Source organism: Melanotaenia boesemani, chromosome 22 (assembly GCF_017639745.1).
Source record: "Melanotaenia boesemani isolate fMelBoe1 chromosome 22, fMelBoe1.pri, whole genome shotgun sequence".
Taxonomy (NCBI): Eukaryota; Metazoa; Chordata; class Actinopteri; order Atheriniformes; family Melanotaeniidae; genus Melanotaenia; species Melanotaenia boesemani.
This window is the reverse complement of record NC_055703.1, coordinates 24,122,469-24,146,877: the sequence shown is the minus strand read 5'-3', so window position 1 is coordinate 24,146,877 and position 24,409 is coordinate 24,122,469. Positions and strand designations below refer to the sequence as shown.

Below are 24,409 nucleotides of genomic sequence, written 5' to 3'. Positions count from 1 at the left end.
CTCACTTTAAATTCACTTGATGCTTCTTACTGAACATCGGTGTCGTTCAATCAGTAATTTCCCTCAACTATTAGACTTGTTGGCCAAAAATCATCAGTGGACTTTCAAGTTAGCTTCTGCATTTAATGGTTGCTGAATACTCACTCGTGTTTTGCAAAGCTCCCTTATCCTGATAGCATCCTGATAGCAAACGTGTAAATAAAATATTGCTTTTATTGTGCATGTTCAGATTCATTCAATGATTGCACAGTTCTTCTTTCATTCTTTGTTTGGCTCCATTAAACAGTAACAAGACTTTACCTCCTGTACAAGCTGTATTTTTACCAGACAGTTTTGGACTTTAGCTCCACATCGACCTGGTTAGTGAAGCAACACATAAAGTCTCAGAATCTCTGAGGGCAAACCTTCACAGTGATCAGCTGTGCAGTGTGCTGAGCAGAACAACATCAGGCTTATTTTTCTTACACTTCACTGTATTGATGGCAACCTTTGATGACCTGCTGGAAGAGGCCGGTTCTTTCGGCCACTGTCAGAAGCGAATCTTCGCCCTGCTCTGTTTCTTGTCGTTGCCTTTTGCAGGCGTGTATGTTGGCATCGTCTTCCAGGGTTTCACCCCGGATCACTGGTGTCGGGACCCGGCGGTGGTGGAGAGGAGGCAGGCGTGTGGCTGGAGCCTGGCAGAAAGTCGAAGCTTGACGGTGCCTGTGGACAACAGCTCTGGAGTGCAGCAGTACAGCAGCTGTGAGCAGTACGAGGTGGACTGGAACAACACTGGGCTGACCTGTGGCACACAGCAGCTGAACCTGAGTGAATTTTCAATGACAGCATGCAAGGTCAGCCCCAGCGTCTCTTCTTAGTTGTTACTGTAGTGATTGATAGCTGTTTCATTGTTTGATTTAATCTTTATTTGTATTTTTTTTCCTGATCTTCATTTGTGGTGTTTTTTTTTTTTTCTTTTCTCTATTTTACATTCAGTACACAACACTTTGGTCAGAGCTTATGTTGTTTTTTTTTTTAAAGTGCTTTAGAAATGGTATTGTATGGCACTGTTGCAAGCATTATAAATGTACACGCATGTAAAAAACCAAACCTTATCCAAGTGTTATCTATTGGTGGATAGAGATAAAATTATTATATTTTATTATATTATGTTATATTATATTATATTATATTGTATTATATTGTATTATATTGTGTTTTTGTTAGAAGGTTATTGTATACAACTCTGGAAAAAAAGGATACCACTGCAATATATTTTTAAATCAGCATCTCTGATTAAGTGAGTAATACTACCAACAATTAAATTCCTACACAGACAAATCTCGTTCTACTCTGAGGACAACTAACCTACGGTCTGAGAGGGTGGAAACAATTTAGCACTGCCAATGCATGGCAAGAAAAGTTGGAAACAGGTTCCTACAAGCCTGTAATCGTGTAAAGCCAGAATAAACTTCGTCAGTAAAAAGTAGAGTCAGGCTGAGGTTAGAAAAAGATCACATGATCTGGTCTATAGAAGACTAGAGTAAGGGCATCTCTGAGTCCAGTTTTCAGCTAGTCGTCTTCTGGCTGGACAGAGATCTGGAGAGACCTACAACCCACACTGTCTCATGCCTACTGTTATGGAGGAGGATCAGTGATGATCTGGAGTGTTTCAGCAAGGCTGAATTCAGGCAGATGTGTCTTTGTAATGCTTTAATAAAGCCACATTCAGGGTTATCCTAGAAAAACTTCATTAACTTCCCTCTGCTAAGACTTCTGCTCCCCATCTCAGAGGATTAGCATTTCCAGCAGGACAATGCTCCATGCCATGCAGCCGGGGGAATCGAGGTCTGGATGGACAATCACCACATTAAGGGCCTGTCATGGTCGGCTCAGTCTCAAGATAGAAGCCTTTTGAACCTCTGTGACAATGTCACTTTCTATGACTTCCTGTGAAGTCATGCTCTATAGAACAGAATTTTATTAATAAAACTATAAGGAATATTGTGAGTGGTTCACAAAATTTTAGGCTAAACTGTTCAGTTTACCAAGACAACACCTGAGAAACTCATCATTTTAAAATGGTTTCTTATTTTTCATTCATTACTTGTGGTATTGAAAAGGTTTCCAAGAATTTGTCTGATTAAACAAAGTTGAAAAGTGCAGCATTTGATATTATAATTTGAAGCTTATGAAGGAGAAGTATGTTGGATTTTGGGACATCTAGTGGCAGAGTTGCAGACTGTAACCAACCAAATAACGCCCTACTAGGCCTTCCTTTCCAAATCTGTGAATTATACATCACAATTCTGAAAATACATCATCTTCAGCGCTACACAGTGACACTTTAACAGTTCACAGTGAGTCTTTCAGCACTTTTTTATAGCAAATGATTGACATCGGCTCTACAACAGAGATAAACTTCTCAAACTCCTCAACTCTGCTAAATAATGATTTAATACTTTTCAACAATTTCTTTTTTTTAACTCTAAGCTTTGCCCACTTCAAACCAGTGAGAACCACAAAAGCATAAACACCAAAGTGTTCATGTAGGAGCCTAAAAGCTCTTGGAGAAAATTTCTTTTCAGGCCTTTAAAGCAATGAAAAATAAATCAAACCACAACATTCAAACCTTGGGTAGATAATAACTGCAAAGGCACAGATGACAATGTTAGATTCTTTTAGTAAGATCGAAAGGGTAAGTTCAAAGGTGTCTCTTTGGATTGTGTTGATGTTGGAATGAAAGAGAATCTGGTATTGACGCGTTTGTTTTTCTTATTCGTTCTTCCTGCTGTGGCCATGAAGTTACATAAAGTTGCAGCCTTCTCTTAAAAATCAATGAAAACCTCAATGTGAAAGAGGAAAAAAGAGGCTTTCATTCTTTTTTTTAAAGGTATGGACTTTGCAAGCAGTAGTGTACACACATTTTTAAGGGCTTAAAACTTTTAATCAAAGGGTCTTTTGTGTGCAAACCTGAACAGTGATGCTGGTTTATGTCAGCCTCATGTTTTTACCATTAATCTGTACATTGCCATTTTATTGTTGTTGATCTCCATCAAGGGATTACAAGCTAACTTGCATATTTATCTGCTTCTTTATGCCAGATTCCTTTATGGGGTGTGTCTAAATCATTTGCATTGAGTAAAATGTGATGCATTCTGCAGGCCTCACAAGGCATGCCTCCTCCACAACCATTCAAGATAATTAAAACAATGACGCCCATGCACCACCACAAGACTGTGAATGCAGCTGCAAGGCCATGGGAGATGAAGAGTGTAACAATCCAACACATCAGATATAGAGAATGACTAAAGAAGGCAGCTGAAAGGCTTTGAGGCATGCTTTAACTATGTCTACTGAATTTGTAGTTTTGTTTTTGTCTTTGAGGATGGCTGGGAGTATCACTATGAAGGCAGGAAGTCGTTTGTCACAGAGGTGAGGGGAGACATTTGACTATGAAAGTCAACTGCTTTAGATTTTATAAAATTTCTGTTGGTTGCTTTTTGCTAAGAATTCCCAGTTCAGATGTTTAATTAAAGTGTACTTAATCAAGAAAACAGTTGATCCACCTTCTGACTGCTGATACAACCATGTAGACTTTATGTAAGACCCTTGTTTTGTCTTCTCAGTTCAACGTGGTGTGTTCAGATGGGTGGTTGGTTGATATGTACCAGTCCACCCTCAATGTGGGCTTCCTCATCGGCAGCTTTGCCTTTGGATACTTTGCTGACAGGTGAGTCTGTCACATTTTTATCAGTGACAAATTAGCCTTTAATGCCTCCACTTCTGATCTAGCAACATTTACTTAACAAATCTTAGTTGTGGTGTGTTTTTTTTTTCTCTCTTTTTTTCTGCAGGTTTGGCAGGAAAATGAGCTTCCTCGTGTCCAACTTCATTAATGTGGTAGCAGGAATCGTGTTGGCTGTGGTTCCAAACTACATCTCCATCCTGGTGCTCAGGGTCATCCTCGGCTTCAGTGTCAAAGGAGGCTGGATGGCCACATATGTGCTACGTAAGAATAATGGTGGTCTTCTGAATCTGGTTTCCATTGCTGCTATATGCATTCAGAAGGCATGAATATGAAAATATTCCACTAATAAAAAAAAAAACAGCTCAAAGTGATTTTTGCCTGTTTGTAAGAAGACTTGATGCACATTAGGGGGAATGGAAAGAAAGAAGAATTGATCCACCAGCTGTTTCTGGTTTAAAGCACATTGGTGATAAGAGATAATGTAAGGCAAAAACAGAGTCGTACAACTTGAAAGTCAAAATTTGTTATGAACTCCTTTATACTTCATCACAGTCTAAACCCTCTTGGACACATTTCCTGCAGTTTCTTTATTTAGTCCTCAGGAATAGTTCTCCAGGTTTCTTAGTGTACATATCAAAGCTCTTCTTTGGATGTTGGCTGCCTTTGTTTTCTGTTTTTTATTAAATGTTCCATATTATGCAAAATTCACTTTCTAAAGGTTTTTTTTTAACAGTCATATGTGTCCTCATAGTCTGCATATGAGGCCAAAAATGAGAAAATTCTCTCTCCTCTCTCACTTGCTTGCTCCACTTTTTAGTAAATATGTGCTCAAACGGGTGAGTCTGATATCTTTTCCTTTGTGACCTCACGAAGAGAAAAAAAACCCACTGCCCCTGGTAGTCATTGATCCGACCCCCAGGCCATCTGAGCCTGCCCTAGAAAATCCCAGAGCGGGCCACAGCGAAGGCCAGATCCTCTCCCAAAGAGGGGCGTAGAGTGGGCATGGACAGGCACCACTCATGAACATTTAAAGACTCAGAGACAGTCCGTTCTCATTAGAGCTCACTAGAGCTGCTTTTGGAATGGCTGAAATTAAGGACCAAGGTTGAATTTAAAGTAATACACTTTGAAAACAATGCTGTTGGACCTCTGACACCCATATGAAATTGTTGAAAAAAATTTATAATATGGGACCTTTAAGATGATCCCACACTGCTTCAGTTACGTTGTGGTCCGGGCTCTGGGGGGGATTCATCACTTCACCTGTTACCACTGATTTTCAGTCCAGTTTTTGAGTCATTTGACCAACCTCAAACTTTCCTACCCATGAAGAATGGCTTCTTGACAGCTACCCTTCCATGGAGACCATTTCTGATTTGGCTTCAGTAAACAGTAGATGCATCGTCTGAAGGCCCAGATATATCTGTTGATGTCGAAAGGACACACTATACACCATGCTGAGAGAGGCCAAGATTTCAGCAAGTGGTTCTTTAGAAATCACCTTGCTGATGCAGAAATAAAGATATGTTAGACCGTGACAAGCTTGTGACAAGCTGCTTGTAACAAACTGCCTAAAGATACCAATAAAAAAAAACTGAGCTTGTTGAATTGTGTAGTAAATATGTGTAGAGGTGATGCTTATTCACCTCTTGAGTTGTGTATCTTACTTAAATGATTTATAGGTCAGTGTTAAGTGCCCTAAAACACAGCCTTGATGGACGCCCATTCTGGCTTCTATATAGTTTTCATAGTGAAATCTGCACTTTAATACATTTTTCTGTTATTTGACAGTCACTGAAATCGTTGGAGTGAAATACAGACGCACCGTAGGCATCTTGTACCAGATGTTCTTCAGTATTGGGCTCCTCATCCTCCCTCTGCTCGCCTACTACATCACAGACTGGCGCTGGCTCCAAATTGTCACAACTGCACCCTATGTCCTTTTCCTATCCTACCACTGGTGAGAAACAGCCAAATTTACATGCCCTGTTTATGTAGTTATTTATTGTGAAAAAAAGAAGAAAAAAAAGAAATATATATATATATATATATATATATATATATATATATACATCAGCACCCCCCCCATGCACTGTCAAAGATGCACAAAAAAACCTTTAAGCCTGAGATGCTGAAGAGTTTCAATCAACATCAAACTGGCTGAAAACTATGAAAACTACCTTATGGATTGGTTTGATGATAGTTTTGTATCAAGTAAATCTTAATCTGGTCACAGTGTCAGAGGTGCATGAGATCTTCAAAGTTTTACAAGTCAATAAATAAGCTGCTCTGGATCATTTGGAAAGAAGGAGCAATAGGTCAACACAACTGTTCTGTGGTCAGCTGAATGACAATTTAACTAATTTTGGAAATTTTCAAATATGTGCCATCAAATCTAAAGAAGAAAGGGACTGTCCAGCTCGCTATCTGCATCTCTGATGTTATAGGGCTGTATTTGAGCTTATGGAACTGGCAAGCAGCATAGAAAATGGATGGGTGGATGAGACTTGCAATGTCTACTGTTTGGTTATTCATATGAGTAAAACACAATATGAATTTATTAATTCTATCTTGAACATTCTTAGTTTTATTGTTTGGAATGATGCAAATCCTAATCTTGTTTAAAAAAGTTGGTTTTATTTATTTATTTATTTTATTTTTACTGCTGCCAATATACATATGATTGTTTACATCTGTCCTGGATGATTGTGTTTGTGAAGCTGCTGAGATTATTGTCTCACTAACGATTTAAATCCATTTGGTTTCTACCCGGCTGTTGTTTCACCAGGCTCATCCCAGAGTCTCCAAGATGGCTTATCTCTCAGAACCGTTCTGCCAAAGCTAAGAAGATCATGGAAGCTATGGCCAAAGAGAACAAGATGGAAATCTCCAGCTGTTTTGAAGTAGACCATATATTAGTTCACTTAAAGCAATCTTCATTAAATGCTAGACTTGATTACAGAATTTTAATATAAAAACACTTTGCAGATCCCTCCCACTCTGTCCCTAAAGGGCCCTTCTTGCAGAGGATGGCGCCGTGTATGCCCAAAGTAACCACATCAACTGTGGAAGTGGTAGTGATTGATATATATATATATACTCTGTCTAGATCTCACTAACTCTTTTATCTTTGGCTAGGTGAAGTCTTGTAAACCTTATGAGAACCAAAGCAGCAGGATTTATTAAAAATAATATATAAATATGACTCTCCATATACAGAAATGTTTAGTTTAGAAATTTTAGCAAGTTTTGCTAAAAGTTTTTATACTTGAATTAAATTCTTCAAAACGTTTCAAAAAGTAGCAACTTTTATATATAAAATTTCCATTAAAGGCCAAATGAAAATAATTGACTAAAGGCCCATTTATACTCTCCTACATACATAAACTGGGATGCTCATTTCAAACATTGAGATATTTTGCCATCCTCATACTTTCATGGGTCTTTTTAGTTGCCATGGTTGCTGAGTCAATTCCTCCACTAGAGGGCAGTGCTGAGTTCACGCCCACGATCCAACGTCAGTTTCAGACACCGGTTGGTGGCAGTAATGTGCTGCTATAAAGTTGTTTCCAACCGCTCAACACACCCTAAACACTTGCATAGCCTTTCGTCAAACGCTCTCAAGAATCAGCTCCCTACTTGTTTTAAAATTAATTAATTGCTGGTTTTGGTATTTCAATGGGATTTAAGTAAAGCAAAATACAAATAAATGCATGCTAGGAACCCCAGATAGTTTGTCCAAAGAATCCTTAAAAGTGCAGCGCGTAACAAAATCAAAAGTCATTAAGAGAAAAATGTAATATATCATTAAAAACTGTGTTTCAATTGCTATCTAATCACTTTACTAAAATAACTGTTATGCTTTTATTCTCTTAGAATGAGCCATTTATATCTACTTGCAGTGGGTCCACATACATGGCAGCTGCCCTATTTGTGCCACCATTTTTACTACGGTGTCTCTGAAGGGACAAACAACTCTAAGTGTGAAGTGAGAACCCTCTGAGTTTGAAAAGTGTACCAGCTGAATTTGATAATTGCAAGGGCACCATTTGGGATAAGTAATGAGCCATAAAAGAAGACAGTTCACATGTACACACTTTTGAAGTAATTACCTGTAGTTCAGGCATTTGCACTTGAGGCCACTGATCTACTCACAGATAAAAACATCTGTAGGTCTGGAAGAATTTTGGCCACTGATCCATTCACAACTTTCTATGCCTATCTTTACCATTAGATGTCAATAATTCTTACACACTGTACCTTCAACATCACAATCTCTAATTTTTTCTCCCTGCAGAGACTAACGGATGACGAAGTTGAGTCCACATCTGCCTCTTTGTTGGATTTGATCAGAACTCCAAATATGAGAAAACGCACTCTCATCCTCATGTTTAACTGGTGAAACTCATCTAAAATAGCATATTTGTAGGTCAAGCCAGCACCTACACGTTGAACCCATTGAATCTTGAGTGTTTGTGCTCCACAGGTTCACCAGTGCTGTGGTGTATCAGGGCCTCATCATGAGGGTGGGGATAGCAGGAGGAAATATTTACGTTGACTTCCTCATTTCTGGTTTGGTGGAGTTTCCTGCTGCTTTTCTCATCCTTGTCACTATTGAGCGCATCGGCCGGCGTCTCCCATTCGCTACAGCCAACATTGTCGCTGGAGCTTCCTGCATCATTATTGCCTTCATCCCCGACAGTAAGTCTTCATCACAGGAAAGACTTGGCACAGTGATATTACCATTATAACCTACATTTCACTGTGTGCATCAGGCACGTACTGGTTAAAGACAACAGTGGCCTGTATCGGCCGGATGGGGATTACTATGGCCTTTGAGATGGTGGTATTTGTGAATACTGAGCTCTATCCAACATTTGTGAGGTAATTAATGAAATATTTAAGAATTTGTTTAGCTAATCTTCATTATTTATGATTATAGCTAATCAGCAGCAGCTGTCCTTAATAATATACTTAATATACTGTATCACAGTGTTGGGTCAGCTTTAACTTAAACGGTTTTGACTGGATACAGGAACCTGGGAGTGTCGGTTTGTTCCACCCTCTGTGATGTTGGAGGCATAGTGTCTCCGTTTCTGCTCTACAGACTGGCTGCCATTTGGCTGGAGCTGCCAATCATTATTTTTGGTAGGTTTCCGTTTTTGTTGACAGGCTCCTGCATTGATACTTACTTTACTATTGTACTGATTAAAACAAGACAACCACAATCTGTTTGGCAACATTCAGTTATGGCAGCACTGATGTTGCTATCTAGCTATCTCTCTCTCGTCTCTCCTTCTCTATACATGTGTGTATGAAATTTCCATTTGTGTAATAAATGTCCATATGAAGTAGAAATATATATATGCATGTGTTTAATCATTTATGAAATCCATTTTAAAGAATAATTTTCTCAGTAACACACCCTCTATCAACGGCTGATTCAACATCCATATTTGCATCATACTTGCACTGTAAGAGCTCTCCAGCCAGTAAAAGAAAGTCTTGTCTTGACTCTTGTCTTATCTTTTGCTCTCTCCATTTTTCTCTTTTCCTCTCATCCTCCAATGTCTTCTTCCTTCCGCCTAAGCCATAGGCAATTATTTATTATGAATTGGCCTATATTAATACCGATTTGATGACAATGGATTGGCTCTAATTGATTTGTCTGTAAAGTGCACTGAGATGACGTTGTGGTGAATTGGCACTACAGAAATAAAAGCTCAATTGAATTGAAACTTAGTGGTTACAAAATATATTGGAAACATTTTTAAAATGGACAAAAATGGATTACAGGTTGTACTGGGCGCAGCCATCTTTAATTCTGGAATCTCAGGTCCTTTGCAACTGCTGTTCTCTTATATGATGATTAACCACAAAAAAAAAAAAAAAAAACACGAAAGAGTTTTCTAAAACATGAATCAACCTCTGAATCAGGGGTGTCCAAAGTCAGGCCATAGTCCTGCAGGTTTTCAATGTATCCCTGCTCCAACACACCTGACACAAATTAAATGGATCCAACAGCCTAACAAGTTCTACACAATAACTTATTCATTTGAGTCAGATGTGTTGGAGCAGGGAGACATGGAAAACCTGCAGAAAGACCAAGGACCGGAGCTGGACACCCCTGCTCTAAATGTTCTGGTTCAAGGACAGCTTGTATCTAAACAGTCCTCTCCATCATACTGTTCACATTTAGACATCATCAGGCCAAGACCGCACATATCACGTGACAAGTTATTGAGACATGGACATGTATGGTAAACCTACCACTGTTAGATTTTGTTTCAATAAAATGTTTTTGAGATGAAGTTATTACCATTACATGATTCTACTTATATGCCATACATTCATGATATGAATGTTTCAGTGTAGCATGAACGTTTTTACATTTTCCATAAATTTTACACAAAGGTTGAATATCCTTAACTTTTTTCCATGTTCTCCCCATGAATGTGTTGGTACTCTGGCTTCCTCCCACCATCCAAAGACATGCATGTTAGGTTAACTGGTCACTCTAAATCCTCCCTAGGAGTGTGATTGAGCATAAGTCTCTCTGTGCCCTGTGATGGACTAACAACCTGTCCAGGGTGCACCCAGCTTATCACCTGCTAACTGCTGGGATAGGCTTATGGATGGGAAATTATAAAATTCTATTGATTTTAATGCCATTATCAATTCTTGCTTTTGATTCGGTTCTTTATCGATTCCCTTATCAAGTCCTGACCCAACTTTTTTAATAATGCAAAAGAAGAAGCAAGTATCTACAACTCAGATTTACTGTCTGACTATTGAATATCTAAAAGAGTAAACTTTATTTTAGAATCTTTGTCAACTCTACAAATGATGTGAAGAAAATTACTCAGATAAATAATATCTTCGGGACGGCCTTCATGGATATACTAAAAAGCCATGGACTTGCTGCTCAACGCTTGGTTTTATGCTTTGAAAAGTGAGATTCTCACCATAAATAATGTGTTCTGGCTGAGTCCTGTCCTTGTTAAAGCCAAAGTTTAATTACCAACACTTAGCTTTACTTTTTGTTCTTAAAATAGGGACAATGTGTGGACATTAATCCCAATAGCTCTGAATGTTCAAAGCTTCGGGGACCCCCTGTATTCTTTAGGTGTCCCCTTTGGGGTACCCAGATCCCAGGCTGGGAACCACTGATGCAATCCACTTACATACAGAGCAGAGTAGTGATTAGGCTGCGTACTCCTCCGTGCAAAGATATAGGTCTATTATTGGTTCTTCAATTACAGACATTAGAGCTTGTGCCATTGTCATGTTATTCAATGAAATGAATTCATGCTCTGGATCGCCTCTTCCGGCAACAAACAGGAGCACACGTCTGTTTATTTGTAGTCAGTGAGCTGGCCAGCACCTGTCGGCACTGATAAGCACAGCAATGCATGATTCTGGTGCTTTGGAAAATTTAGAACTTGTTCCAGAGTGGATCCGGGTATCAAATCCCATCTTTAGCTAAGCTCCAGCTTCCCTGTGACCCTGAATTGGATTAAGAGGTATAGAAAATGGTTTGATGGATAATCATAAAAATAGATAATAATTTATAATGATATTAATGATAATGATAATTTGGGAAATTCATGATTTCTGGATTCACTAGAGAGCAGTGGGCTGCCATGTTTAAACGCTCGGGGAGCAGTTGGGGGTTAAGTGTCTTGCTTAGGGGTCCATAGTGGTTCACCTCTTATGGCACACCAACATGTATACACTCATATTCACATACATACATGTATGCATTTGTGTGTCTATACCAGGGGTAGCCAACGTTGGTCCTTGAGGGCACCAATCCGGCAGGTTTTCCAGATTTCCGTGCCCCAACACACCTGACTTAAACCCTACCCCTGGTCTATACAAACAAATGCATTTATAACTGTGGGGAAATATATACATATATATGTATGTGTGTATATCTAAACATGTGTACATGTGTCTAAAAATACAACTCTATATATTTATGTCTAACAGAGTTATCATGTATTTATTTATGCATTTAAGTTTGTGTGTAAATGAGTACATGTGCTAATGTTCATGTTGCTTAATGAAACAGGAGTCGTGGCCCTTATAGCCGGAGGTTTGGTGCTTCTGCTGCCTGAAACTAGAGGAGTTTCTCTCCCAGAGACCATCGAAGACATCGAGTTCCCTGATCGGTGCGATTTTTCTAAACTTTTCAGATCCATTTCTTAGATTGTACTTTGAGGTGGTATTTAAGAATATGCTATGATACAATCTAAAGTATTTTACTTCTATGTATTAGCTTTTTCTTTTACTCCTTACATATAGCATGTTTATATTAATGGTTTTATATCAATCAAGATTTCAGTCAGTTTCCTTAAATTATGCTGATTTACAATTATTTTGACAGGTTTGGAAAATGTAAATATAATTATATAAACAACTTGCATGGTATGTGTGGTGCAAATCAAGAAATAATTTTATACATTATTTACTTTATATATCTTTTTCCTCAGAAAAAAGAATGCAGAGGACAACCAACAAATGAAGAAACTTACAAAATCTTTTTTATTGGAAGACTAAAAGACAACTGGATGACTCTTTTATTTCAACCAACAAAAATAAGAAGACTGTCTTTTTTTTAAGTACATTTTCTGTAAATGATGAGTGCCCCATATCCTTTCAATTAAAATACATTTTTGCTTTTACAGCCTAAACTTAAAAACCTAAACCTAAAACCAGGTATTTGTTCTGTATGAAGAAATTTTCTCAAAAGAAAAAAAAAACAAAAAACAAACAAACAAAAAAAAAAACCCACCTGACAGGTATCAAGTAACAGTAACTTTAATCACAAATGGCACACATACATTTAGACATCCCCAAATAGCACAACAAATTTGATGGTGGATAGCTTTTAGTTGGCTTTCATGGTTTCAGCGATCCAGTCCACAAACTTTGAGACTCGAGCGTAGACGCCAGGTTTCATGGCATTGGCGCATCCCAAACCCCACGATGTCACGCCCTGCAGGATGTACCTGTTCTGTGAATAACAAACCAAAGGACCTCCGCTGTCGCCCTGCAGGGAGAATACAGACATATTTTACAAATCCACTCTCTCATTTAGTGAAAAATAGGATAATAAGAGCTGTGTAGGACATAAAGTCATGATAATACTGATTAAAATGACACTTCAAAAAGGAAAACTTCTCCTCTAGGTAGTTTCTTTGTCAGTCAGTTGGTTTGTTTAATAAAAGTAGGTGCTTAGAGGAAGAAAAACATTTACAAAAACCTGAGGAACATGTGTTGTGATGTCAAAGATGACATTTATATGTTATTTGAAAGAAAGCATCTACCGATGTTTGCATGCAACGCAGCCCTCAAGTTTTTTGTTCTCTGGAAGGGGCTGCTTAATAGAAAGCAAATATCTACATTAGGAGACTTTTTTCTTATTAACCTCTCAGCTAAGAACTGAAACCAGAAAACCTTTACATGAACTGAGTATGTGAGGATAGCAGGTAAAACCAGCCGCATATGTATGCTGATCTACAGTATGCTTTTCATTCATGCTGTAAATGAACATTAACAGAAAGTAAAAGTACATTTGGAGCCTCTTCCACCATTCATGACTTTGGGGTAATTACATATGGACTACAAGTCAAGGGTGCAAAGAGATTTGGCACAATACAGCTCTGACACCAACACTAAGTCAGACACCAACAGTATATTTAAAGTTGTCTTTACCTGGCAGCTGTCAGTTCCTCCTTCGATATTTCCAGCACACATTTCATGATCTTTGACTCTGCCGTTCAGGTACGATGGACGATTACAGACCTTATTCTCAATCACAGGGAAGCCAGCTTCCTTCAGGACACCTTCACCCCCTGTGCCTGCAACACACCTGCAGTTATCCTCTTATACTCTGCATTTTAAGATGAGTATCACAGTTACAGTGCACTGTTCTATCATACATAGTGTCCACTTTACTTATAGGCTATTTTTTGTGTATGCATGAGTTAGGATGGTATTTATTTGAAAGAAGTCATGCATCAAAGGGTTAATGTACTCAGTGAATTGTGTGCACTCTCAGTGCTGGTGCTTTTTCTCTATCGGCTCAGCGTTGAACCTTTCAAGCTCATGATGTTGAAGATTGCCATCAATCATATATTATTTTTAACTGCATCTGTTACATTTTAACTTCAAACAATGAAAGTAATTTTATTTATCTGAACCTGTGGAATATTCTTTGTTTCTCTTAGCGCTCCACACAATCAATAAAGATATATATGTACAAAAAAAACGGTAATTTATTGTTTGCCTTGAACCATGTGTGAAAAAACTTTAACTCTAAAACTGAAATTAGTCCTCAGAAATTGAGAGCAGAGACATTCATGTGACCTACCTTGAGTCTCACCCCATCCGGTAACGTAACACTCAGTTCTACTGGGCACAATGTAGTCCTTCTCTGGTAGGCAAGCAGGCAGCACTTTGTCATTAATTAGAGCAGGTCTGAAAACACACAGCAGGTAAACCCATTTTTTCCCCCATAAACACATTTTTTTCTATTTGTTAATTATTCCAAACATAGTTTGGAATTGACCATGTTTATGCATGAGTATGCACGTCTACATCCACTGTTTTGACTGGTAATGCAATTAAATGGAAAATTTATATGTAAGTTTTACTTACATATAAATTTTTAGTTTTACTCAGTTTTACTCACCTCTGTAGTTTGAGCAGAGCGATATCGGCTCCATTGGGTCCTAACACCAGTTTCTCCAGCTGCCTCTCTTGTTTTGATAGCTCATTGGCTGCTTCAGTGTGGATACCCATGACGACCTGATATGCTGAAGGACGCTTGGACCTACAGCAGCACAGCATTTATAAACATACACACCAGTGTTTGCATTTTATAGGGTTTATTTGTTAAATGCCATTTATGGCTGACATGATCTGACCTCTCCAGGCAGTGTGCAGCAGTGAGGACCCACTCAGGATCAATCAGAGTTCCTCCACAGAAATGGATTCCAGTACTGGTGGAAGAGAAAGACAGAATGAACCACACAGATGAGGTGATGTTTTTAGCACCACTATGCAACAACACTGGACAACAAAGACAAAAAATTATTTACAATAATCACATTTCAGCAGCATTCTACTCACTTGGTCCGGAGACTGATTTGCCAGGGCCAGGAGTGAGGTTTAGAAGCACAACCGCCAACAATACGTCCAAAACAGCGTTTTGGTTTGATAACCGGTGTTCCACAATCCAATCCAGCTACAAATAAAGTTTACTGTCATTAATTTTCACATTAGAGAACAAAGAAAAATTGCGGGCTGTTATTAGGATCTTAGCAGAGCCAAAGGGGTGGCACTTCAGTGGCTAATTTAACAAATTTGTCTAATAATTATTCATATCCATCACAATGGATATGAAATGTAGACTCAAATTAAATGGATCCAACAGCCTACAAGGATCTCCACAATGACTCGTTAGTTTAAGTCAGGTGTGTTGGAGCACGGACACCTGGAAAACCTGCTGGATTGGGGCCCTCGAGGACCAACGTTGGCTACCCCTGGGCTATACGTTGTCAGCATCATTGCAGATGCAGGTCTATAACATTTGATTCCGTTTGGTGTTGATTTAGGGGAACAAATATATTTTGTGCCAAGAGAAAAGTTTGCATCCAACATGAATGTCATAATCTAGCTCAGTGATGGAGAGGAATTTTCTCCTTTTCACACTGGTGAACAGAAACCACTGTGTCTAAAGTTTTGACACAAATGAGGCTTTATGCTCATTTCAGAGTAAACAAAATTACTGAATGGATGATTATTATTTTGGCCAGATAAATAATGTGTTTGGATCTTGAGAGTACTGTGGCACCAGCAAAGCTTTTTACAACTTTCCTGTTTGATCACTAGATTCTGAAAGCATGGTCAGAGCTGTGCATTTACACACAACCGTTACAACAAGTCCTTATAATAAGGATCATTTCCACACATTGCATTGAAAAGTTCTTGTGCACAAAATATGCACCAGTCTATGCATGAGCATGGTTAATAGATGAGGGCCCTGTTTTTACATAAAGAATATACAACAGCAGATTAACAACAATTCAGGGCTTTTGACACTGTGCCATAAAACAATGTTTACATACCACAGTCGGGGATCTGGCAGTAGTCCCACTTCTTGTTCCTGTCAGTAGTGTAGCACCATGGTCCGTTCCCATCGTTGTCTGGGTTTCTGCAGCTCTGATTGGGATGTAGGAAAAAGAAAATTAATAAAGCAAAGAAAAGAAATATCACATATGAACACACAAACATACACTTACATTGCCTTCCAGACCCTTGGTAGGGTGGGTCTGTGGTGTGAAGCTGCTGTGTGCATGAGGACTCTGAGCACTCCATGCCTGGCAAGTCACACCCGAAACCGTCATGGAGGTTGGACCTCTGTACGTTTCTCCATTTCCAGTCTTGCAGTCTAAAAAATCAGCAGAGGCCAGATAGAAAATGACAGGAGTTTAAATTATGATAATCATATTTTAAAAAATACTGTACCTCTCTCTTCTGGGCCACTAGTGGCCTGAGGTTCAGGAACAGGGATGGCTGGTGCTCCTGGGAGCTTTTGGGAGCATTTCTCCAGGTTGCAGTACTCCCAGCGGACCTTAGGGTCTGTGGTGTAACACCAGGGTGCTCGGTCTCCGTCAGGGTTCCTGCATAGATTTCTCCTCAGGTCCCTGTTGAAAAAGATAAGATAGAGGATATCAGCAATGCACTGACCAAAGTTTGATGTTTTACTCTTTGAATTAAACTAAGAGAAGTACTCGGCTTAGTAATAACTAGGAAAAAGCAATTAAGCCGACCCCTTTGAAAGTTCTCATCCCATTATCTCATATTATCACACTCACAAAAATGTAAATGACCAAAGATTAAGAATTTGTTTACAAAAGAGAAGTGCTCTATTATAAGTCAAAGCTGGTTACTATGGCTACATGTGACCCTCAATCCCATCAAACATTGTGTTTAAAGAAAACTGACCTCTAATCCGAACCAATGAAGTCCAGCTCATTCTGAAAATTAACCATGTTATAACCAAACTGCCTTTTAGTTGGACTAAAAACATGTGTTGTTCCTATATTGACTTTAACCTGAGGTTATTAGAATATATATTCTACATTCTTCAGGTCCAAAAGTTTAGGAGAATAAGATTGAAACACTTCTGATTAGACATAAATGTCAGGACTTCACAGTACTTGGCAAAGTATTTTAAGTGTTTTCACAAACTCCACAGTGCTGGGACAGACATCTTTGTAATTAGCAGAGTCTCTGCTTTCTTATGGCACCTTGTTTGTGTGGTTTGCTTAAAGTGGAGAAATTAGCAGAAGCTTTGAGGTGGACAGGACTGTTCTCATGTTTATGTTACATTTCCATAGAATTGCTTAAGGTTTGGACTGTGTTTGATTTGGATGCCAATGCTTGGTAGGGTCTTTTAGCTGACTTTCTCTCGGCCATTTTGTATGCTACGTGTTAGGATTGGTGTTTCCTAGTGTGTGCAAGGATCTTGTGTACTGCATGTATCTCATGCTGTCCTGCTGTACAGGGAACTTTCGTCAAGGTTAACTGCCTGTCGTGTTTTTCCTCAGACCAGTATCTGGGACTTCTTTTCCAGCAAATGCTATAGCCTTTTCTCAGTTTTTCAACCTTATTACTCTTTAAATGTTGCTCAAAATACAGAATACAGCTCTTTAAGTACATTTGAAGGGACTGGAACAGGGTGGTATTTGTTATTTTTGGTTAGTTTTGTTTTAATTGGTTTTTACATTGGCATTATCTAAACATTTTGTACTAAATTCAGTTTTCTTCAAAAGGTGCTGTAACAGATAAAAGATGATGGACTAATTGATAAAAGAGACAGCACAAGTCAATAAGTGATTATGAACCCATAAGTAAAATCACTGTTTTCTGGCTATATAATTGGTTTTTACTTTGAAAAGAAAAACAATAACCTGCTCGGCCACCTATAAAAATTCTGCTAAACATCGAATCTATTAATTAAAAAGTGTTGATGCTCACGCTGCGGGGAACTCTCGTGGGGTTTTGTTATGTCTGTGAGGAGTCATGGAAGTCCACATTTGGCATTTTTTCCCACTGATGGTCTCTGATGTTATTCCCCGATAATTAGCCCCGTTCCCTTCATAGCAGTCTTCACCCTCAGGGGGGATCACACCTTCACCTACAAAGAGAGAGAAATGAAAATCAATATGTGATGGTTTATGAAACAGGAGAACATAGAGCTTCATAAACTTTAGGTGTGTGTCTGCTTGTGTTTTTATGATGCATTAACTGTAGTTTTTATCATGTAAAGCACTTTGTTCTGCTCTTGTGCATGAAAAGGGCTTTATAAATAAGGTTGGATTTGATTTAATTTGATATACTCACTCCATAAACACTGAATTATAGTTTTTCATTTACTGGTTACGTATGATCGCTTTGTCTGGGGATTTATGTGCATGTTAAATTTTACTTTAATTTCTCATACCTAGATCAGGAGTGTCTCCACAGCGTGGCACGCTGCAGTACTCCCACCGGGTGTCTGGGTCAGTGGTATAACACCACGGCATCCTCTCATTGTCGGGGTTACGGCAGTAGTTACTATCAAGACTTCTGATAAAAAACAACAAAGACAAAACCAAATTTGATGCCATATCTTGGGGAAACAATTTAAAAAAAATAAGCTTCTTCTTTTTTTCTGGTAGTCACACCAGAGGTGATTCTAGGGCCTCATGGGGCTCCAGGCAAAATTTGACAGAGGCCTCACTCTGTCAAATTTTGAATAACTTGCTCCTACCACTCCCAAACATATGCTTTTGATATGTTTCTTATTCCTGTGTTTCTGTGTCCTCATCAGTTGGTGCAACTCTTACTTGCAGGGGTAGTTTTCTGGGGTCCGGCTGTGTTTATGTGGCGTCTGAGCCGACCAGGTCTGGCACGTTTTTCCACTCTCGGTTACAGCCATTGTGCCGCGGTATGTTTGCCCTTCGCCCGTGACACAGGTCAGCTCCGGGATGATGGTGGGAGGCTCAGATGCTGAGAAGAAACGACAAGTTGCAGAACTCAGCATAAGAACAATTTAATTATGCATTTATTTAAGCTTCTTTTGACCAGTTTCGTTTTCATTTCTCACACCTGTTGTTTAAATATTTGTATACACATAGTGGCCATTTTGTGTCTTTAACAATTTCTTTTGTTAAACTTTGCGTTCAAGTTGTAATCAAATATTTAAATCGGGGTAAGTTTGCTTTTATTTCTTTTAATCTTTAGACCACTTCCTGCTAATTTAGGATGTTGTGTGTATGCTCTACTGACATCTCGTGGTAAAGTCAGAAGTAGCCACTAAGTTAAAATCCGTTCATCGTAAATTGCTTCTTGAAGAGGTAGCTGCTAAAAATACAGGTGCTCTTTTCCGAAGGCACCACAGGAGAAAACTGTCATTCTAAACTAAGCACGACATAATTATATTACATTTTGTGATTAGAATTTGGTTTCCAGTTTGATGATCTGTTAGAGGAGGAAGTTAAACTGATTTGAATATTAGTACATAGAATTCAGATTCTGTGTGTGACTCAAAGTTACAAAACTCTGACCAGCAATAAAAAATTTACAGCAATGAAATGAGAGGAAAAACATGTGAATGTGAAGACTCACTACAGCGGGGAATGGCGCAGAATTCCCATCGTTTGGATGGGCTGGTGGTGAAGCACCATGGCCTGGGATCTCCATCTGGGTTTCTGCAGTAGTTCTCCTCAAGATATTTGTCTGGGAGACTGGAAAGCGTCAACAGAGGCAACTTAAGATTTATTTGAACTTCTAGAAAGCTAGTTAAGCGTAGTTGATCTAGTAAATTTAGTGCTGCTCTCTTACGCGCTGGGGTTGTAGCCATGGTTGTGAGGTTTCTGGGAGTCCCAGCGTTGGCAGATGTAACCACTTTCAGTGGTGGAGGTTTTTCCTCTGTAGTCCTCACCGCTGCAATGTATGCACTCCTCTATAAAGGCACAAACAGATGTGTAATAATGCTTGACTATTTAATAAAGAACAATTCAAATCTTACATTAATCACTTAGAATGCACTTTTTTTTGTTTGCTTGTATTAAATATTCACAGTTTTGATTAACATATCAGGACTTTCATAAATGTAAAAGGTTATTAAGCAGACGTGACTCTCACCTTTACAGTTGGATACATTGCAGTGCTCCCAGCGGGTGTCAGGGTCAGTGGTGTAACACCAGGGTCCACCCCTGTCCGAATCAGGGTTTCTACAGAAATTAGACTCTAGGTCTGCTCGGGGGTGGGATTGGGGTGTAATGCTGCAGCAAACAGAAGGGAAAAAAAATTACATCCAGAAATAAAAAGACATGAAGGGATGTTTGCAATTAAATGACTAATATGAGTGTACATACTTGGGCCGGTGTGGTGTTTTTGCTTCCCATCTCTGACACAGTTTTCCTGATTTTGTTCTGGTCTTTGTTCCTCTGTAATCTGTTCCTATGCCATTTACGCACTCCAACAGATATTCTACACAAGAAAAAAAAACAGCCATTTTCAAGTTATTTGTTATCTAGTTACATATTATTTTTGTTTTAGCCCCCAAACTAGAACAGATGTGTTTAACTTGCAGTTCATCTCTGCAGTGTTTGCAGACACAGTCCAAAATTCAGGCCTCTTATGGAGTAAGTACGGTACAGATCACTCAGGCTAAATATTAACCACAATGTCATAAAAACAACTCATAAGTACTATGTTGAATTTGATTTGTAAACATGTGAGAGGACAGGACAACATAGACAACAAGAGTATTCAATTCCTTTCCACTTCTTTAAAAAGAAAAAAAAAAAGGGACTTGCCATTTTTTTCATATAAAGCTGAGCTGCTTCTACGCAGGACAAGCTCTGTTTTGGAGTTTGATGCTGCTGTCCAGCACTCTTGATCCTTCTGCACATATGCAAAAGACCTTAGGAAAAGAAGACATGTTAGGCTTTGATGCATGGACTGAAGAAGATGTGTTTGACAAGTGAACTTACTTGCATGTGAAAGATGTTTCAGCATTACATTTGGCCACACACTCAGCCACAGTGTTTACTGTATACTGTCTTTTGTTCAGTGAGAGCACCCATGCACCTTCTGTTTTGGTGTAGCCTTCCACCTCAGACCCACTGACTGGAAAAAGAAAGAAAATTAATTTACATGCAAATATACAAGAAATTTAACGGTAGTTTGATGCATTAATGTAAGGCAAACAGGCTCAAATCTGAGTGTAAAATTTTATGATCTGAATTAAAACTGCTAAGAAGGATCTGAGCTCTGCTCCCAAACTATGGAAGTCCTTACCAGCCGACACGTGAAATATTGACTCTCTGCTCATCTTCAAATCCAGACTCAACACTCATCTGTTTAATTTCGCCCACTCACTTTAAGTCCATCTGCACTGCCCTCCATTTTTTTCTTATATTTTAAGTTTGTTGAAAGAGGATTTTAAATAAAATACATTATTATTATTATTATTATTATTATTATTACTGTTATTCTTATTAAAAACAAAAGAACAAAGTAATAATTGTGTTAATTACAGTCATTAAGGGTCGTAAAGATCAAGTAACTATCATATTATGATACAATCAGTTGATAGTTAAAGTTTATTGTTAAGGAAATGATCAAAAAATAAAATGAAACTTTCATTACCACATACTGGTAAACACATATAAAAATACAGGCACCTTCTATTATTTGTTCATTCATTTATTTTAATTTTGTGGTCTCACACCTTATATATCAGATCTTATTTACATGTTGATTTTTAGCTTTTTCCTTCATTTTGCTCATGTTTGGTATGTGTTTAATGGATTTTGTGCTGTAGAAATGTTCTGCTATGGTTACCACGTTGCTACCACGTTTCAACAAGCACAACAAGACAAAGGAGATTTTCGCACCATTAAATGTTTGCATTCAAAGTTCAAATCAGATCCGGCTTCGTTTTCTAGCAAGAAACTCGGCTAGTGCACTAGTCTAGTTTATAATGAGGGTGTTATGAAGTAAAGCATTAAGAATAGTTTATATCTGGATGACTAGAAGAACACTAACTTAGTTTTGTTTAAAGTGAAATATTTTAGATCTAAAGCATATCAGATTGTAGACTACAAAGATATTTTTCACAAACCATCAAAATTCCACAAAGACTCAGGTTAAACCTGGTCAAATATTGCTTAACCTGAGTCTTTAAGCAATATTTGACCAGCCACTGTCACAAAAAATATGAGTGTTTTGGATGATTTATCTTTCTGTTTCCTGTGCCAGCCCGTTTTAATGCAGGCAGCTCTGGTTCAGTTTGGATAAAATTTTCAAATGGCCAAATTAGGAGGAGAAGAGAAAAGGTGAAGATGGAAAAGGCTGAGAAAATAGATCACATAATCGTTCTTGCTCACCACAGAGCAGATCTGGACTGGGTTACTGACCCTGATGCACAACTTCTGCTGAGATTCAAATAATTATGTTTTTGGACCAAGTGGATGCATCTTGTGTGAGTTTAAGTTACAAACATGAGGAAGCTCGCCAACAATTTATTAAAGTGTGACATGAAAGAGTCAACTGGGGTTACAAGTTGCTAAATTCCTCCTATTTTCTATATCTATATTCTAATTCTAATTTATATATTCTTTTTATTTCTTTAATAATATTTTCTGTCATCTAATCTTGGAATTTACTTAGTAAAAAACCTACGATAGCATTAGTGTTTGCTGGAGTTTGACTATATTGGGCATAAACAAACCCATTTATCCAAAATTAAATGTGCTAACTTCACATTCTCTGTAGCTACTTAAAAGACTCATCTCCAACATGGTTCCTTTGCAATGGCCTGACCTCCACAGCTTGATGCTGTCCAGCCAGCAAGCTAATTTTTTATGGCCAAACAACTTCCAGGACCCTTGTAAGGAACAGGTGATGAAACCTTTGACTGGAGAGATGTGCACACTGCAAGAATTATTTATCTAACCAAATCTTATCTTAAATTCAGCAAAAAAGACCATGATCGTGTTTAGAGAGTGGTATATTCAGCATGAATGTCTTAGATTTTATTTCTTACTTAGCTAGTGCATCATAAAATTAATTATTTTACATGCATATTAATGCACATGGTTTCACTAAAACACTATCTGAGATCACTTTGTGCCTTTCACCCCTGATTTTAACTGTAAAACTTGTTTCAAGCCCCTAATAATCCAATGATTTCCTGAAATAAGAAAAATATCCAGATAATTGAGAATTTTATCAAAACAAGTAGTGAAACTTTAATTTCACGTCCTTTATTAAGTTAAAACCTCCAAACCATCCTGTAAATGCTTCTTTCAATGTTTCTTTCTCACTTTGAGAGAAAATATCTTAAAACAAGAGAAACTCAAGCTGTTTTTGAAAGCTGAGTTTTTGCAGTAAAATGGGGGCATTAGAACTTCTGGCCAAGCAGGTAAAGTGGATTTTGTCCAGGCAGTAAAGGTTGAAGGGGGATTATTTGCAGTTTGTTCAGACAAACTGATCTGCGTGTCCTGAACCTGATGATGTTTGTGTCATTGCACTGGTTTGTCATAATCCATGCTTTCATTTTAGTTTTTTACCATCTAAAGACAAAAGCTGTAAAATAAATGAAGACTCTGGGGAACAAGAATCTGTTTCACCTGAAACAGTTTAAACTCATTTTTAGATGAATGAAGACCTTTATCTTAATATAGTATGACTTGATTAATTAGTAAAAAAGCATAAACAGATTATAAAGCGCTTTGGCAATTAGACTAATCTCTACATTTTCCTTAATTTAATAGCAAGAACATAATTACAGAAATAATTATAATCACTCATCTGTCATTGTATCTCACCAGTGCTGATGAGGGCTCCCAGGAGGAAAGCTGCTTCATACAGGCCCATGTTGTCTCTTACGCTAGCAGCTCACAACCAACTCACACAGAAATCCATTCCCATATACTTTTGGGTTCTTTTTAGCATGTCATGAGGGCACACAGGACAGCCCAGTTATTAGTCAATCATTGGCCTGACAAGGACAGCAAAGTAGCAACGGGTCAAAATCCTTGTTTATGGGAGATTTAGGAACAGGCTAAAGTTTTGCATAACAACAACATCACTGTACTTTATTCATGCTGTTCAGTTCTGACCTTGTTTCAGATATGAAACACCATCAGTTGCAAGGCAGGAAGTCTCTGAATGTGCTAACAAACACCAACAGAATTTTATTCAATCCATTCAATTTGTTTAGCAAGATTTAGGAAACTTCTCTTGTGCTTTGACCCTCTTTCTACATCATGTGACCTTTTGTATCGACGTGCTAATTCTCTGGGTGTGTGTGTAGGAATCCTGAGCGGTGGTAAACATTTTGTTCACTAATAAGAACTGGACTGTGGAGGGAGCATTGTTTTAGATGTTTTTTAAAGTGTATAAATGATGCAAAATTCAAAACTAAATTTACTATTGATGAGTAGTATTTGCCCTTAATGAAACAAGATCAATATCCATAGTTAATCTTTTGCCAAAAGGGATCAATGTCCTCTACTGCAAACACGCGATTACAAAATAATCTACTTTAAACTGTTGAGTTAACAACAGGAACACGTTTTGATCATGTTTATGTTATTTTGTTCTCCA

General features: G+C 38.2%; 2 protein-coding genes across 2 annotated transcripts; one reads left to right on the top strand and one right to left on the bottom strand.

Moving 5' to 3' along the window:
- The first annotated feature begins 374 nt into the window (after positions 1-374).
- Positions 375-13,747, top strand: LOC121633374 (solute carrier family 22 member 2-like). The gene is made up of 12 exons (XM_041975314.1): positions 375-833; positions 3,367-3,414; positions 3,609-3,712; positions 3,837-3,991; positions 5,522-5,690; positions 6,519-6,633; positions 8,028-8,128; positions 8,217-8,431; positions 8,506-8,614; positions 8,766-8,878; positions 11,805-11,904; positions 12,226-13,747. Exons 1-12 carry the CDS (start codon positions 480-482, stop codon positions 12,290-12,292), a joined length of 1,650 nt encoding a protein of 549 aa, XP_041831248.1. The 5' UTR covers positions 375-479; the 3' UTR covers positions 12,293-13,747.
- plg (plasminogen) lies at positions 12,538-23,756 on the bottom strand. The gene is made up of 19 exons (XM_041975311.1): positions 23,629-23,756; positions 20,788-20,923; positions 20,611-20,717; positions 20,167-20,281; positions 19,934-20,073; positions 19,631-19,751; positions 19,415-19,533; positions 18,634-18,796; positions 18,249-18,373; positions 17,783-17,942; positions 16,268-16,446; positions 16,042-16,190; positions 15,868-15,961; positions 14,870-14,984; positions 14,665-14,739; positions 14,430-14,570; positions 14,109-14,215; positions 13,451-13,596; positions 12,538-12,785 (listed from the first exon to the last, which is right to left on the bottom strand). Exons 1-19 carry the CDS (start codon positions 23,675-23,677, stop codon positions 12,624-12,626), a joined length of 2,403 nt encoding a protein of 800 aa, XP_041831245.1. The 5' UTR covers positions 23,678-23,756; the 3' UTR covers positions 12,538-12,623.
- Between the last annotated feature and the right edge of the window lie 653 nt (positions 23,757-24,409).